The sequence below is a fragment of the Cetorhinus maximus genome, chromosome 10 (assembly GCF_964194155.1).
Source record: "Cetorhinus maximus chromosome 10, sCetMax3.hap1.1, whole genome shotgun sequence".
In the NCBI taxonomy this organism is placed as follows: Eukaryota; Metazoa; Chordata; class Chondrichthyes; order Lamniformes; family Cetorhinidae; genus Cetorhinus; species Cetorhinus maximus.
Window position 1 is genome coordinate 76,534,309 of NC_135888.1, and position 16,833 is coordinate 76,551,141.

At 39.0% G+C, this 16,833-nt stretch overlaps 1 protein-coding gene across 2 annotated transcripts in view; it reads left to right on the plus strand.

Annotated features, from left to right (window-relative positions):
• Positions 1-11,179, plus strand: part of LOC144685767 (pantothenate kinase 3) — a 48,788-nt gene extending 37,609 nt beyond the window's left edge. Inside the window, exon 8 of one of the 2 annotated variants that reach the window (XR_013577780.1) lies at positions 1,494-1,506. Coding sequence is in view for 1 of the 2 variants with exons in the window: in XM_078550618.1 (XP_078406744.1) it covers positions 1,494-1,544 (51 nt within the window). In the remaining variant the exon portion in view is untranslated. Of the gene's footprint in view, positions 1-1,493 lie in introns of both variants that reach the window. The other variant, XM_078550618.1, reaches the window with a different exon arrangement.
• The last annotated feature ends 5,654 nt before the right edge of the window (positions 11,180-16,833 follow it).

Sequence of the window (16,833 nt, forward strand, 5' to 3'; positions counted from 1 at the left end):
TGTATGGTGTCCTGCGAGAATGGCTATGCTTCGTGTTAGGGGCCCCAAAGTCAGCTAACCTATTGTAGGTCTGGAAGGTATCTAAGTACTGCTAGCAAAGTCAAAATGAGAGAAGGAAAGGGGAAGAAAATTGCGGAATGCAGAAATATATTTTTTTTAATTGCCTTTCAATATTCTAGAAAAAATAAAAGATCATTTGAAGTAACAGTACACCAGAATAACTGAAATTGAAAATGCCAAAACAGTATTTCTCTAAAGGGCAATGTTGCAGTTTTATTTTTAAATGTTGTGTTTGGTCTATCAGATTATTCTCTAATCATCAATGTGCTTTTGATACTCCTCAACTGGAACCCTTCACGTCTACGAATTGCCCCAAAACACTTCAGTTTTGAAATGTAGTCACTGTTGTTATGTAGGAGAACGTGGCAGCCAATTTATGTACCTCGAATTCCCAGGCACAGCAAAAAGAGCTGGATCAAATAATCCAGCTTAACTTTCTTGGTTAAGCAATACATGTTGGACTTGAGGAGAAGTATTTGCTCCTCACTGTCATTGGGGAGCTAGAGATACTTTTTGGTTCTTGTATAGCAATGATTCCTCAGCCAACATCACTCAAAGGTTTCTTGTTTTTCTTCACTTTAAAGCACTGCAATGGTCAGTGTCTTCTGGACTTCCCTGTCTCAGTCATTCTGAGCTTGGGTATGCTGTCATGCATGCTCTTGGAAGACGAGGTTAGAGGCTAATGGCGAATTAAATTGCCAATTCAACTACATTCATCTTTTGGTACCATGTCTAGGAATGCAAGAAGTGCTAGAAGAGCCTACTTTCTGCTAAGGGTACGGTAGTTTTGGGCAGAATTTTAGGCTTTAGAAAGTGCAGAATGCTGTTGAAAAAATAAATGTTTAGAAGGAACTGACCTTTAGCAATGGGGAGTTGAACAGGCTCCACTTGAGGTTGGGAGAGATGAAGTCAAAAATGTTGATAGAGTAGGAAGTTAGAGCCATACAAAAGTGGCAGTTGATGGTCAGCCTAGCAAGAGGCCCACAGATGAACCGACACTAATTCAAAAGAAAGCAGGTTTTTGCTTCCTCAAAAAAAATCTGGAGGAGAGCAAGATGTTGTGATTTATCCATTGCAGTACAAGAGGACTGAGGATTATGAGCACAGAAAATGAGAGATCTGAAAGATGAACCTGGGGTGGAATCATCAGCAAAAGGATGAATTCAAGCCAGTGATGAGTGTCGGAGGCCCTTGCATTAATGTAAAGTAAGAGAGGGGACGAAGCCCTGTGGAAATCTAGAATGAAGAGAAAGTTGTTAACCTGCAGCACAAGAAGTGATTGGAGAAGAAACTAACTTATCACAAGCACAATTTTGTTTGGAAGATTATACTGTGTTATGTTTAATGCAAAAATGCTGCATGAAATGATAAATAAAAAGTTATCATGGAAATTGTGCTATTTTTCACTGATTATTCTTCCTTTTAATCTGCAGGGTTACTTTGGAGCAGTAGGTGCCCTGCATGGACTTCTCAATTCCACTTAGAAGTCATGGTATTCCATATCCTGTTGGTATCTGAAGAAATGCAAACATCTGCATGATGATTTTAAAACGGAAAGGTTCATCCAGGGTAATAAAACCTTGTGAAAATCTGTGACAAAGTTGAGCCACACTACAGGCTGTTTGTATTACTAAAGTATTCTTTCTACTTGAATAATGAAAAATCTTAACAGGATTTTTTTTTAATTGGGTCCAATGTTATTGGGCATTAAGCCACAGCATAACTTCTCAGTACAACACTGCTTAAAAACTTCCTTTTATTGCCACATCAGCAAAAGGTTGTTTGGTTTTGTTAATCTAATCTTGAATTACCCTTTACCCCATTCAAATGGTCTCCAAAATACCCTTGAGTTTATAAACATCAAAACCTTCCTTGGACTTCTGGAATCTCAGTACCAGCTAATGATTATAAAAAGATAAGCACTGAGTTTTAACAGGTGGAATAAATAAAATGTATGTAACAGTATCTGGGGATGAGGAATCTGCCCTGCTCAGAATGGTTGTGGTTTAAAGCAATGCAAGAGTCCTTAGTTTGTAACACAGATCTGTTTTAAACACATTTTATTTAGAGAACTCTCTGTGTATAAGGCATATAATATTGCTCAAATTTGTCAGATTCAGGCAAAAATACTCGCAACTAAAATCCTCCAGGGAGGCCCTGGTATGTATTCATGTACACACCAAAAGTGGCTTTTATTTATTTTTTTAAAGTAGTTGTTAATTTTATTCAGGAAATGTATGTATTATATGGGAGAGGGTGGAATTCTACCTGTGTGTGAAATCACTAGAAATATTTTAATCTATAAAACGCCTTAAGCCCGCACCAACAACAGGTGCACACTATAATACATCCTTAACAAAAAATGGGGGAAATTAGACTTGTGTATAACTTGTGTTTTCCCACATTTACATATGTACTTTTGAAGATGATGTGGGCATGTTTGATTGCTGGATAAGTTATATCTGGCCAAGTTGTCCCATAGACCACCAGAGCAGAGTTTGACTGAGTTTTATGCTCATTGTCTAAAGAGTTCAATTGGGTCACCCCTTGAAGTTCTTTGAAGGTATCTATTTTATTATATATGTGAAATTTATAAGAGAGTGTTAATTTAATGTTGGGTCTTTTCTTTGCTGAGAGGTGCAATAGTCAACGACTAGTGCCTTCTATATTAATGTGTGGTGATTTCAGACTGAGTGGCTAATGAATGTGATGTACAATAAATTGTTGGAAAAGTTGGTAATAATCAGCTGATTATTAGGAAGTGATGCAGGCAGTATTAAATATACTCTGATTGTGTTTCCTTCTGCTAATTGGCTGCTACTGTCAGTCCACCAGTTGTACAGTGATTATGTGCCAAATGTTCAGTATAGTTTTCACCACCTCTCGCTTGTATCTGGAGCATGCTCCTGTTCTAATCTCAGTTAGAAAATTAGACAACCAATTTAATAGAATGGCCATAAATTTTATTTTGTGATTGTGTCTCACAATGTTTGTTTTCAATGTCTGTGATTTTAGACTCTCTTTTTCAGTCAATCTGTTCTATACAGTGGAACTCCCTTGCTCTGATAGCAAAGAAGATACACTAATCAGTAATGGAATTTGGCTAAACTATTGACGGGCTTCAAACTTTGGACTTGCATTTACAGTGCAGAAAAACTCTAGACATTCAATATGAAGCAAAACTTTGTCCACCATGACGTGCACATGATGCACCTCAAAATTTAAGAGGTTTGGTTTTATGTTTATTAATTCATTCTTGAGGCGTGGAACACTGGCAAGGCCATCGTTCATTGCAGATCCTTACTTTCCATAATGCAACTGAATGAGTTGCTAGGCCACTTCAGAGGACATTTAACAGTCAACTGCAGTGGTAGACTGGAGTCGCCTATAGACCATACTGGGTAAGGATGGGATATTTCCTCCTCCTTAAAGGGCATTAGTGAACCAGTTGGGCTTTCATTAAAATCTGACTCTATTTATGGTCACTTTTACCTATACCAATTAAAAAAAACAACAAAATTCCTGACCTCTCTTTGAACTGAATTCTAATTTGCAATCAATCCACTGTGACAAACCATAATTATCATTGGTCCAGGCCTCATTGGTTCAGTGACATAGGATGACAGGAGTGAAAATAATGGAAGTTCCACTATACTGTATATTTTCTTTCCCATTCCAGTCATTGACACTTTGTTTTTGACCACCATGGCTCATTTCAATGTAACTAGCGTATCGTGTGCATTTCAAATTCAAATCTCCAATGGCAGCCTATTGGTTCAGTAACATAACACAGGATATACCTGAGTCTTGTTTGACAATGTTTTTGTTCGTAGGGCTGTAACTTACTTTGGTTTGGTTAGCTACAAGGAAAGAAAGAATCACATCCTGTCACAGCAACCCAGTCGATCCTCTGGTAATTGTTTCAGCACCTAAAAATTATGTAAACTGCACAAGATTGTAAGTTGCTTGAGTTGAATACTGGAAAAAATTTACTTTTTTGGGTCTGTTTTTGATCTTCCCAATGATTTAAATTGGTGGAAAGTATTCACCTGTCTAAAGTAAAAAGTTTTCAGAGTGAAAGTGAACAAAGCAAGAAAATCTACAGTAGGTCACTCTAAAACATGTTACTGGGCTCTTGGATTTTAATATGTGATCACAGCTAAAATATACATACTATAGAATCTTACAGCACAGAAAGAGGCCATTCAATCCATTGTGCCTCTACTAGCTCTTTGAAGGAGTTATTTCATTTTGCTGCTCTTTCCCCATGGCCCTGCAGTTCTGCCCATCATGAATTCATCCAGTTTCTTTTTGAAGTTACTATTGAATTTACTTCCATTACCCTCTGCAGGTAACAAAACTGTAAACATTCATTTCTGAAAGTGTGGATTTTCCCGATCACCAATCTACTCTTGTAGCACAGCATTGTCTAAAAAAACCTACTGGAACATGAGAGAGGAAGACAGCCAATTTTGCAGAGCTTATGCTGTTAAGCCACATGGGGAAGAGCGGAGCTCTGTGGAATTGTGGCTCGTTCTTCACGGTTTTTAATGGGAGAGGACATAGACACTACAGTGTACAATGTACCCATGAAATTTCTAATCTCTATTATGGTATTGCAAAAGCAAAATACTGCCAATGCTGGAAATCTGAAGTAAAAACAGAAAAGGCTGGATACTTATCAGGTCAGGTAGCATCTTTGGGGAGAGAAACAGTTAATGTATCAGATCAATGTCCTTTTGTCAGTAGTTACTTAATTTACCACAGGATGGCGCTATTGCATATGTTCCACACAAGGCATTCTGAGATGGATGACATCAATTTGGCTTAAGAATATAAAATGCAAGACACATGTAAAGGAAAGAGTAGTCCAATCAAACTTTATACGATCTGCCCTAATCCCCAGAGAGAACATATAGCAGGAAACGATCTTCCCAGGTATCCCAAATGACAGCAACTATTGGCATTTATAAGCACTTTTAACATAGCAAAACAGAGGCACTTCACAGAAGCATAATCAGACAAAAAATTACTCTGAACCAAAGAAGGAGGCGCTAAGACAGATGACCAAATATTCGGCCAAAGGAAAAGTTTTAGGCAGACAATGATAGACTAAGAGATTCGGGGAGGAAATAACTGAGTTTAGGCCTTGATATCTGAAGGCAACGCCCCCCCAATGGTAGGGGTGTAGGAAATTAGGAATACATGAGGCCTGAGTTGGAGAAACAGAGTTCTAAGTTGTAGCACTGTAGTAGGTAATAAGTACATGGAAGAGTGAGACCATGGAGAGATTTGAATGCAATAATGAAATTTTAGAATCAATTTATAGGTAAATGGGATTTTGTGCAAGTTCTGATGGTTTTGGGTAAGCTCAAATTTATGAATGATGAGAAATGGGAGACCAACTGAGAGAGCATTGGGATAATTGAGTCTGTTTGGTAACGAAAGCATGAATGAGGGTTTCTGCTGAAGCTGGGCTGAGGCAGAGAAGGAAACGGGCAATATTAGATGCTCATTGTGATGAGGAAGATGGGTCAGGAGCTCGGGGTCGAATAGGATGCAGAGGGGGCTGGAGTTGATGGCTAAGGAAGCTAAATTTGTGGCAGGGGTTGAAGATCACTTTAGGCTTTGAGTGTTTATTATGAGGAAATAAATGTAGCAACTTGTCTTTCAGTACCCTGAACAATTTACATTTTTTATATATATCAAATATATTATCTCCCACCTAGTCTTCATATTTCTATCAATGCTAATTTAAACTCCTTGTTTTGGGTTTCATTATAGCATCTGTGTCTGCCTTTCAAGTTGGAGAATGTCTCCTAGGCTTCTTAAGCTCCTAATTCAACCATTCTAGACTGAGTTCAGTGACCGTCCTGCAATTAGATACTGTTCAGATCAGGCAGTTGAGCATTTACTGGAATAACTATTTAATTTTAAAACTTCATTCATTCATAGAAATAAGATTAGTAGAAAAGTTTAAAAATCATAATTATTAAACAAATGATAGAAGGGACTCAGAGCTGCACCAACCAGGAACAAATGTATTTAAATTTCAGATCTGTCTTTAAGGTGGTGTGTTTTTAATAAAAGGGATAAGTGCATACTAATTTCAGAATATTACAACTTTTCCTCTAATTCCATGAGCAAAGTGTTTTTTTTGGTCATTTTAAAATGTTTTTTATTGCCTAAAAGATACTGCAGTTAGTGGCATTATAAGTCGGCCTTTGGAGCTTTGAAAAGCCCTTCCAAAAATGCCGTGAACTTATATGCCGAGTATAAAATGTGAACCTCCGGCCTTGGTGTAGGTGGTCACCATTTTGAAATGTGAAAAATTGCATTTTGGCCGCCATGCACAGTCTGCTGTGTGGGTGTGTCAAATCCCTGTTCATCATCACCTGGCAACAGGGTCCGTTTGGCCTGCTTGATCCCATGTGCCGACCTATAAGATGACTGAACAGGCATTTGTGAGCTGAAAAAATCGAGGTCGAGCGAGTAAAGCCCTAAACTTTCGTTATCAGCTGAAAAATGGGAGTGTCGACTTCTACAACTTGTATATAGGCATTAAACAAGCATTTTGGTGTTCAAAAATGGGTGGTCTTATACGCCCAGTCGACTTGTATGCAGCAATTTACAGTAGATAATGTAAAAGAATGATTTGAAATGGATTTCCAGAATAGAATACTCTTTTTTTTTAATTAAAAACGTGCTGGCCCTCCCTCTGCCTGCCCACCCCAAGGACAAGCTTGAGATATATAGTTTTTATTCTTGGCTGCCAAAACAGGTTTGAGAGGTAACAGCTGTTCCACACTCTTGTCCATCATGGTGAATGTTAATAGTTGAGGTCTTGGCCTTTGCACATAAGCATATGTGAAACAACTGTGTAACACATGACCACCACCTGTTGAATGTGGAAACAGGAACAAACCAATTACTTTCGCATGCAGAGTTTTGAAACCGCTTCTCCCCACCTGATGTTTGTCGTGGGTTGTTAGATGATTAGATCTGTTGGGTCTCTAATATGTTTAAACTGTTTTCCTCCATGTAAATTGCTGAAGCATTTACCAGGCCGTTGAACCTGGAGTCCAGTTCATTGTACATGATAACATGCCAGTGTTTTTCCAACCAGTGCAGCATTGTTGTCAGAATAAAAGATCAACAAAACATTTTCCACATGGAATTCTGACATTGCGCACAAAATTGAGTGCAGTTCTGTCCACTATTGCCATTTAAATTTCTTTGCCCATTCCTATGTTCATTTAATGGAAACTACCTATGTAAACTTGTTGCGCTAATTGCACCCTTCCACCAGTGGAGATGCTGCGGCACTACCCATAGTGGGAGATTGGAATTACAATACCACACATTTGTGCATGCAATTTCCATTATAAAAGTAGATATAAGAATTTGTAATGAAACAGTATAAGTAAGGACAGTGTGTGAGACTTTAATTTGGGGACTTAACTGCGTCTGCACACCGTGGTCCAAATACTCCCTGTCCTCCAGCCCTACTTTACCACCTGTGCTTGATCTCGACTCCATCATGCGAGATAGACTAACATTTTTAAAAAAGAACAACATACAGGATTTTGGTAAGCGATTGAAATTTGTATAACGAACGGAAACTAGAATTCTGTGGAAAGTTTCCAGCTGAGCTGCAGAGGGTTCAAGCTAGCCACAGTAATGTTGTCTTACTCTGAATGCATTGTCTGAAGGAGATGCAGTGATTGCAGTGACATCTAGACAGTAACCTGAATTTTACCATAATGCAGTAGTGCGTGCCTCGAGTATTTTATTCGTGCGGTTACGTAAATAGGGTTAAAAATTCCTTTGAACCATTCTCTAACAAAAGAAACTAAAGTTAGTGATTGAACCTGTGTAACCATATCATTTTATAACAGGTGAAAATATACCTAGATTTTACTTTGGTGAACAATAAACCTGATTAACATGATGCAGTGGATGCATAGAAAGTGCATTTCCCACAGTTTTCGGGGCGCGGTTTTGGTTTTATAACTGTCAAATTTATTTAAAGGGTCATCAGAATGTATGTATATGATCCAATTATATATGCAAACATCAAAACTCTGCCTTAGCATTTGACTATTTGGCTGATGCTTATTGAATATCTCTGTTCTTTGGTAAAGTTACACTATAATTTGCAGCACTGAGTCATTGGAATTTAGTTCAGTTGGATCTATTTTTATGCCCAATTCAAATACTTTCCAGTCATGTCTGTTGCATTAGTGGTTTACCCATGTATCGCATCAGTATTCCTGAACAATTTGCTGACTTTTCCCCAAAATATTCTGTTTTGCGGAGTCAAGTTGTTTTGTTTGGTGAAGGTTCATTGTAGTGCTGACAGCTGATTTGTGTAATTAACTTGCACCACCTGGAGAATTCGATTCAAATCATTTAATGTTATTTGAGAGTTCAGAAAGGTATCGTTCTAAATGTACAAAATTGGGTAGTGCAACACAATTTAAGAATCTAAGCTTCTAAATTAAATTGCGGTTGTGGTTTTTGGAGGGTGTGGAATCGAGTTAAATTACATACGTGGGGTATATATTGAAAGGAGGTAGAGGTCAGGTTTACAGGAAGCTTCTCATTTTCTTGATCTGTGGTCACGCTACTGGGTAAAAGCGAGGTTGGGCAGGGGAACAAAAAGTCATCTGGAAGCATGTTATTATTGGGAGCACTTCCTGACTCATCACAGGTGTGGATCTTGATCTGGAGGGTAACTAACTTAATGCAGGGACCTACTGAATCTGATCAATAGTATACAGCTTACACTTTCGGTCGTGTATAATTTAAAAGTTATTAATAAACATGCTGGTGGTTTGAACTAAGCCGTTGCTGGGTTCTTGAGGTTTTTTTCCCGCATTTGTACTTGGCTCTAAATTCAGCCTGTGGATAAGTGATGAAAGTTGGTTGTTATTGGTGAAGGGTTATGAATGAAGGGAAGTATAGTTAGTCAAGTCAGTTACGGATATTAAAGCCTGAAGAAGAACATTGTGACCTTGAATTTGAAAGGCCTGAACTAAAGATGTAGGTAATGCAGCTATTTCCAATTCACTTGACAATTCTTTAGACTTGTCAAAGATGTCGACCATTGCCTTTTGATCTTTTATATTTTTAACTAATGGTTTAAAAATGTCTGCTGGGTGGAAAGGACAGGCAGTGCTGGCCTCCATCCCTACTACTTACCACGCAAGTGCCTTCCAAAATTCTTATGGGCGTTTTATTTTTGAGGGGAGAAAAAAATTTTGGAGACTTTCTTGAGTATATTTCCGCCTCACAGAGCCTCTATTGATTCAATAACACATTCGGCTGAGCTGTCAGTTAACCAGTACCGAACCGTAAAATGAAATGGCTTATGTTTACTGAAGGTAGTGTCACACCAGCTTCATATTACCAGTCAGCTGAAATGCAGTGTGCTAAACCATTTGCTAATTTGTGTTAAGATGCGGTTGTTTTCAACTGAAGAAGGGCTAGAGCAGCGTAAAGACCACAGTTTGCTGAATTGGAACTGAAACTTATCCACATCAAAAGCTCGTAGCTGATTTCAGTTGCAGTTGATGAACTTGAGTCATTGCTGTCGTTGAATATTTTTGTAACGTTTAATTGCTAATGGAAAAAGATCTTTCAGATCTTTTCTCCCTCTCCCTCTCCCTCACCCTCTCTCTTGTGCCACACCCCACTCCTCTCAAGGCACAGGTTAAATCCTTAAGAAATGTGCCTCTATTATAGTTTTGCTATTTTATTTCCCCCCCAAATCCAGAACTAGACTTGGCGCAGAACTGAAGCATCAGGTCATAGTTTGAATTCCAAGATTTGCTGAAAATTTATTGCCTTCTCATCATAAAAGACAGATTAATGTAAAAATGGACTTTGTAATAAAACAGACATTTGGTGTCAGGTTCATGTGTGTGGTGACTGCCATTTATTTTTTAAACTGATCTGTCTGATTTCAAATGCAGGTGAGTAGTAACTGGACTCAACCATTGAAACCAAAGTGATGGAAGCTTTTATTTTCTAAGTTTGCATTACAGCACGCAGTTACACAGTTGTTGCAATAAATTTGTTGTAACAGATCAACAAAAGTCTGGGTGAAAAGCAGCATTGTAACTCCCAATATATCCAGCCTGATAGCTGTACCCAAGTCAACAATTTCAGTCATTCCAATCTGCTATAATCACTCACTATTGTCCATATACATTTTCCATGGATTAAGCCTTTTTCAGTGACTCCCTGAGGCTTTGCTAAGTCAGTGCACCCAGCTAATTGCACCAAAAGACTCCAAAAGGTTTACAGAAAACAAAATGATCTGGCCCCTCTTGAATTCACAAAGCTTCAGGGACTTTTTTTTTTGGAAAGACTGCAGCCTGGGAAGATGACAACATTTCTCAACTATGGCAAGTGACAAATGTTTAGCATTCCAAAAAAAAATCAGCTTGCCCTTCTTGTGTATTAGCCAGTGCAATTCTGAAATAGTCGGTCACCAGCTGCATGAAATTATAAATTCGAAGCATGAACTAATTGGGCAACATGCAGTGAGGAACATGAAGATTTAATATATATATTTTAAAAAGTTTTAGTATGCAATAGAAAACTTGTGCAGCTTTTAAATATTTAATTTCACTGTAATTCAGTGATTTAAAGGTTAATGAGTTTGCTGAGTATAGGATGCTATTTAAATGACCTGGTAAAACATACAACACTGAAAGTTTGTACAAGAAATTGCATGATGTGTTGTAAATTATTGTTTAACATACAATTATTTAGATGCAAATGTTTGTTTTTAAAAATCCTTTGCCTAACTGAAGTTGTGACAATACATATTCTATGATTCATTGTCTGATTGCATGTATGTGTGTGTTTGTTTTGTATATACCTGTTCCTATTCTTTTTATTGCTTGATTTGTGAGATGTCTTGCTCTTTAAAAGATGAATTTTATTTTCCTTCATGCAACTTGTAAAGGCCAAAACTTGTACCGGTAGCCTTCCCATCCACCATCCAGCTACAATGTGTTGTATTATCTGTTGCATGGTCTGACCTCTGTTTGCAGTTTACATTGTACTCCCTTGGTGCTTGACAAAATAAAGTTCATCTTCAATTTTACTTTTTTGGTTTGATTTCATTGTTTGTGCCCTGTGTCCTGTTACCTATTCACACAATAGAGGCTCAGTGAGCCACAATTTGCAAATATCCTCATGCCTAGGAAATGTTGGAAATTACCAAATGGTGTTTGTTTTCAACATTTTGTTTCCCCCTACATGCACCTTGTTTTAAACTTGCTTTTTGCCACTGTCAGTGATGCACTGAGGCCAACCCCAGGAGCAATAGCAGATCCCAGGTGAGTGAGGGGGAGGCTGGAGAAGGCTGGGAGGTAAAGGGGGTTGGTCAGAGATAAGGGCAAGTGGGTGGCTTTCACTGTTAGTGTCAGGTCCTTCAATTGGCACATTGTGCCTATCAATGAGGGACACTCCCCCCTTCGAAGCCACGGGCAAACCTGACAGCATTTCAGGAGTCATAGGGCAGTCATGCTACTCCCATTAAATTCTGGTCCACTTGGATAATTGGCTTTTAGTGGCTCATAAATTAACCTAATTGTATTTCTGTCGCTGGCAGGTGGGATTCCTGCATTAGGCTCTTCCCATCCCCAACTTAATTGAAGACTGTTTTCCCAACGTCAGAAATCCAATGCGGGCAGCCCTGCCCAACTCTCCTGGCCCCCCTCCACCATCCTTCCCACTTTAGCAGGCCCACATTTTACCGCATCTGCCACTCATCTGAAGTTGCTGTATCCATTCGCTCATAGTGGCAACCTCATTAACCTAACTATTAATTTGAGATCAAAATATGACCCAATTATAATTTAAGCCAGTGATTGAAAAAGGCACAAGCAAGACAAACTCCAAACTCATAGTTTGGAAAAAAAAGTTAATTTTGAGGGACTAGGAATGGAATTAGGGAAGGTAAATTGGAAAAAAATATATTGACAAGATAAAAAGGCAATAGAAAATAATTCTTAAAATGATTAATAAAGTTAAGGAAGACCATACTTTTTATTCTTTCAAGGGATGTGGGCTTTGCTGGCTGGGCCAGATTTATTGCCCACGCTGAGTTGCCCTTGAGAAGGTGGTGGTGAGCTGCCTCCTTGAACTGCTGCAATCCATGTGGTGTATGCATACCCACAGTGCTGTTAAGAAGGGAGTTCCAGGATTTTGACCCAGTGACTGTGAAGGAACGGTGATATACTTCCAAGTCAGGATGATGAGTGACTTGGAGGGAAACTTCCAAGTGGTGGTGTTACCATTTATTTGCTGCCCTTGTCCTTCTAGATGGTAATGGTCATGGGTTTGGAAGTTGCTGTCCAAGGAGCCTTGGTGAATTCCTGCAGTGCATCTTGTAGATGGTACACAATGCTGCTACTGTGCGTCGGTGGTGGAGGGAGTGAATGTTTGTGGATGTGTCAATCAAGCGGGCTGCTTTGTCCTGGACAGTGTTGAGCTTGCTGATTGTTGTGGGAACTGCACCTGTCCAGGCAAAGGGAGAATATTCCATCACACTCCTGCCTTGTGCCTTGTAGATGGTGGGACAGGCTTTGGGGAGTCAGAAGGTGAGTTACTCGTCACAGGGTTCCTAGCCTCTGACCTGCTCTTGTAGCCACAGTATTTATATGGCTAGCCCAGTTCAGTTTCTGGTCAATGGTAAGTCCCCAGGATGTTGATATTGGGGGATTCAGTGATGGTAATGCCATTGAACGTCAAGGGGCGATGGTTAGATTCTCTCTTGTTGGAGATGGTCATTGTCGGACACTTGTGTGTCACGAATGTTACTTGTTAACCCAAGCCTGGATATTGTCTGGGTCTTGCTGCAAAGACAGGAACAAACTAGCCAATAATGATGCCTCATGGATGAATAAAGAGGTAAGGACAAAATTGAAACTGAAGAAAAAGGCATACATTAAGTCCACAGGCAATCAAGGAGAGGATGCCAAAAGGGGATACTGACAGGTTAGGAAAGAATTTAAAGCAATAATCAGAAATTCAAAGAGGAACTTAAAAAAAAACATTTTGCAAGGAAATACAAAGGAATGGTAAAATGTGCTACAGATACATAAATAATAAGTGGAAAAGAAAGATGTAAATAAGGCCATTAAGGAATGCAAAAGATAAACTCACAGACAATGGCAGCAAATGACAAGAAATACTGAATTATTACTTTGCCTCAGTATTCACCAGGAAGACTGATGGGTTAGACATGACAAAGGGATCAAAAAAAGCTATGACACTTACGATCTATCTGCTGTCTACAATTAAAGGACAAACTTAGAGGTTAAAACACCTGATCCGGGTGGATTGCTTCCACTCAAACTAAACTAAGCTAGGAAAAAGATTGGCAGTATTACATGTTCTAGGGCAATAGAATAAGCCCAGGAGCTATAGACCAGTTAATTTACTGTCAGTGCTAGGAAAGATAATGGAACCTTTGAGTAAAGATATAACAGAAAAAATCTAAAAATTGAAGATATGATAAAGTGCAGCCAGCATGGATTTTGGAAGGAGTGGCCATGTTTGACCAACCTTATTGAATTCTTTGAAGAAATAATAAAGTAGATAGGAGTAATGTAATAGATGTACATTTGAATTTTCACAACGTCTTTGATAAAACTCATGGCTAAGGCCAAACATGTTCAGTCAGGGGACAAGTAACAGAATAGATAGCCAGCTGGCTACAAAGCAGAGGTTAAAGGTAATGACTCAGACTGGTGGAAAGTGGGAAGAGGTACTTCACAGGAACCAGTTGTTCATCGTGCACTTAATTTGGAATCGGGAATCAGAAGTACAATTTCAAAAATTGTGGAAGATGACAAATTCACAGAAAATCACTGTGCAGAAGAGGCCCTTTGGCCCATCGAATCTGCACCAACACATGAGAAACACCTGACCTACCTACCTAATCCCATTTACCAGCACTTGGCCCATAGCCTTGAATGTTATGACGTGCCAAGCGCTCATTCAGGTATTTTTTAAAGGATGTGAGGCAACCCACCTCCACCACCCTCCCAGGCAGTGCGTTCCAGACCATCACCACCCTCTGGGTAAAAAAGTTTTTCCTCACATCCCCCCTAAACTTCCTGCTCCTCTTGAATTTATGTTCCTTGTGACTGACCCTTCAACTAAGGGGAACAGCTGCTCTCTATCCACCCTGTCCGTGCCATGTCATAATCTTATACACCTCGATCAGGTCGCCCCTCAGTCTTCTCTGCTCCAACAAAAACAACCCAAGTCTATCCAACCTCTCTTCATAACTTAAATGTTTCATCCCAGGCAACATCCTGGTGAATCTCCTATGCACCCCCTTCCACTGCAATCGCATCCTTCCTATGATGTGGCGACCTGAACTGCACACAGTACTCCAGCTGTGGCCTCACCAAGGTTCTATACAACTCCAACATGACCTCCCTACTTTTGTAATCTATGCCTCGATTGATAAAGGCAGGTGTCCCATATGCCTTTCTCACCACCCCACTAACCCTCCGCCTCAGAGATCTATGGACACACACGCCAAGGTACCTTCGTTCCTCAGAACTTCCTAGTGTCATGCCGTTCATTGAACATAATTGTGGTTACAGTTAGTGATCGGCAAAAAATGCAAGGAGACAACAGCCATTCTGCAATTTTGTTAATTGGAAAAATGAATTTCAATGTAACAAAGTGTGAGGTGGTATGTTTTGCTCGGGGGAATAAAGAAGTCTCATACTTGGGAAGTAAGAATTGAAGTGGGATAAAGGAGCAAAGGGGCCTAGTGCTACGTAAATTATTATAAGTAAAAACAGGTTGACAAGGCCATATAAATTCAAACAAAGCTCTGGGATGCATTTCTGGAGGATCAGAATTGAAAGGCAGAGGTGTCAAAAACTTGCATGACATTTTGTTAGGTCACATTTAGCCTCTGTAAGGTCAGGTCTCCATGTATTAGAATGGATATTAGAGGCACTAGAGAAGCTGCAAAAAAAAAAGTTTTAAAATTTGGTACTAGAACAGAGTTTATAACTCAAAGAAGACTGAACTAACTTTTCTGTAGAAAACAGAAAGCCAAGGTGACCGAATAGAGGTATTCAACGTTATGAAGAGGTTTAATGGGGTAGATATGGAGAAGATATTGGGGAAGTCCAAAACGCAGGGTAATCACAAATGCTCCCTCCTAAACTCCATGCGCAGCAACCCAGAACATACTGTGACCATGCAAAAAATATTGAATGTACTGTGCATTGAAATGAACAGGCCAGACACAAACTTTTAGAGGACATCAGGCATCAATATAAGACGCGCACAAATTTCTTAAGGAATTCGGGAGAAAATTCTTTACTCAGTGGTTAGAATGTGGACCTTGCTACTACATGGAGTAATTGGAGCAAGTTACACATTTAACTAGCAGCCTGCTATACAGTGCTGAGGAGTAACTGACAGTAAAGTTATCTGAACTTTTTCCTGCTGATGTGTTTCAATCTTCACTGTCTTACTCTTTGGACAAAATAATTTTCTTCGTTTTCAGAGGGCTTGTAGGGTTAAATTAATGAATTAGGTGCATTACTTGGCTTGTACATAACAGAGAAAGGACTATAAGGATATGCAAATAGTGTTAAAGGAAGTAGGGTGAAAGAAAGTTCATGTTGAGTATAAACATTGGCTTAGACCACTTAGACCTAATGGCTTATGTCAGTGCTGTAAAATCTATGTAATGCTACCTAAGTTTAACAATTACCCGTTTGTGTAGTAGCACCGAACAGTGGAATTTCTATAAGATTCCTACTTAATCACTAACAACTCTCAGGCTAGACAAGAGAGAGGCTAAAATTAAAGGTTTATTTACAGATTAACACAATGAAGTATCAATGTGACAACATGCAAGCATGCAACATAGTTTTTGGTATGTATGATTTTTTTCCTTCAGTCTTCCATAATTTTGTAAAATATTTTTTTCCCAAATGCTGCCTTTGCGCTAAAATTGATCATTTACAGTCTCTCAGAACTTACATTTCATTTTTTAAAGATGCCTCTCAGAAGCCATATCTATCAGCTTATAAAGCTAAATTTCCTTTGCTCTTGATCGACCACCATATTTACAATGCTATTTTGGCATGACAAAGATGCAGGTTCTCTTAGTGTTCTCAATGGTGAAAACAAAATTCCAGGGACTAGCTGACCTTTTTGTACAATTGTGGTAAATGCCTGCTATATAGTGCTGAGGAGTAACTGACAGTAAAGCTGCCTGAACTGTTTCCTGCTAATGTGTTTCAATATTCACTGTCTTACTCTTTGGCCAAAAGAATTTTCCTTTTGTTTTCAGAGGGCATGTTGGGTTAAATTATTGAAAATAGGTGCATTAAATTGGCTTGTATCTCCTTGAGTGTAAGAGATTGAAGGATGAGCTAATTGAGTTTTTTAAGATGTTAAAAGGATTAGAAAAGGTAGATATGGAGAAACTGATGGGGAATCATTAGCAAGAGGGAATAGTTTTAAAATTAGAGTTTAGTCTTTCCGGATTGAAATCAAGAAGTACCATTTCATAAAGGGTAGTAGGAGTTTGGAAGTCTTTCCCCAAAAGGCTGAGGATGCTAGGACAATTGGAACTTTCAAGACTGAGATATATTTTAAAGGCAATGACATGGAGCTGGGTGCACACTAGCTATAATCTTATTAAATGGTGGAACAAGCCCATGGCATTAATAGCCTACTCTTGGTTCTTCATTGAGCATCATTGGT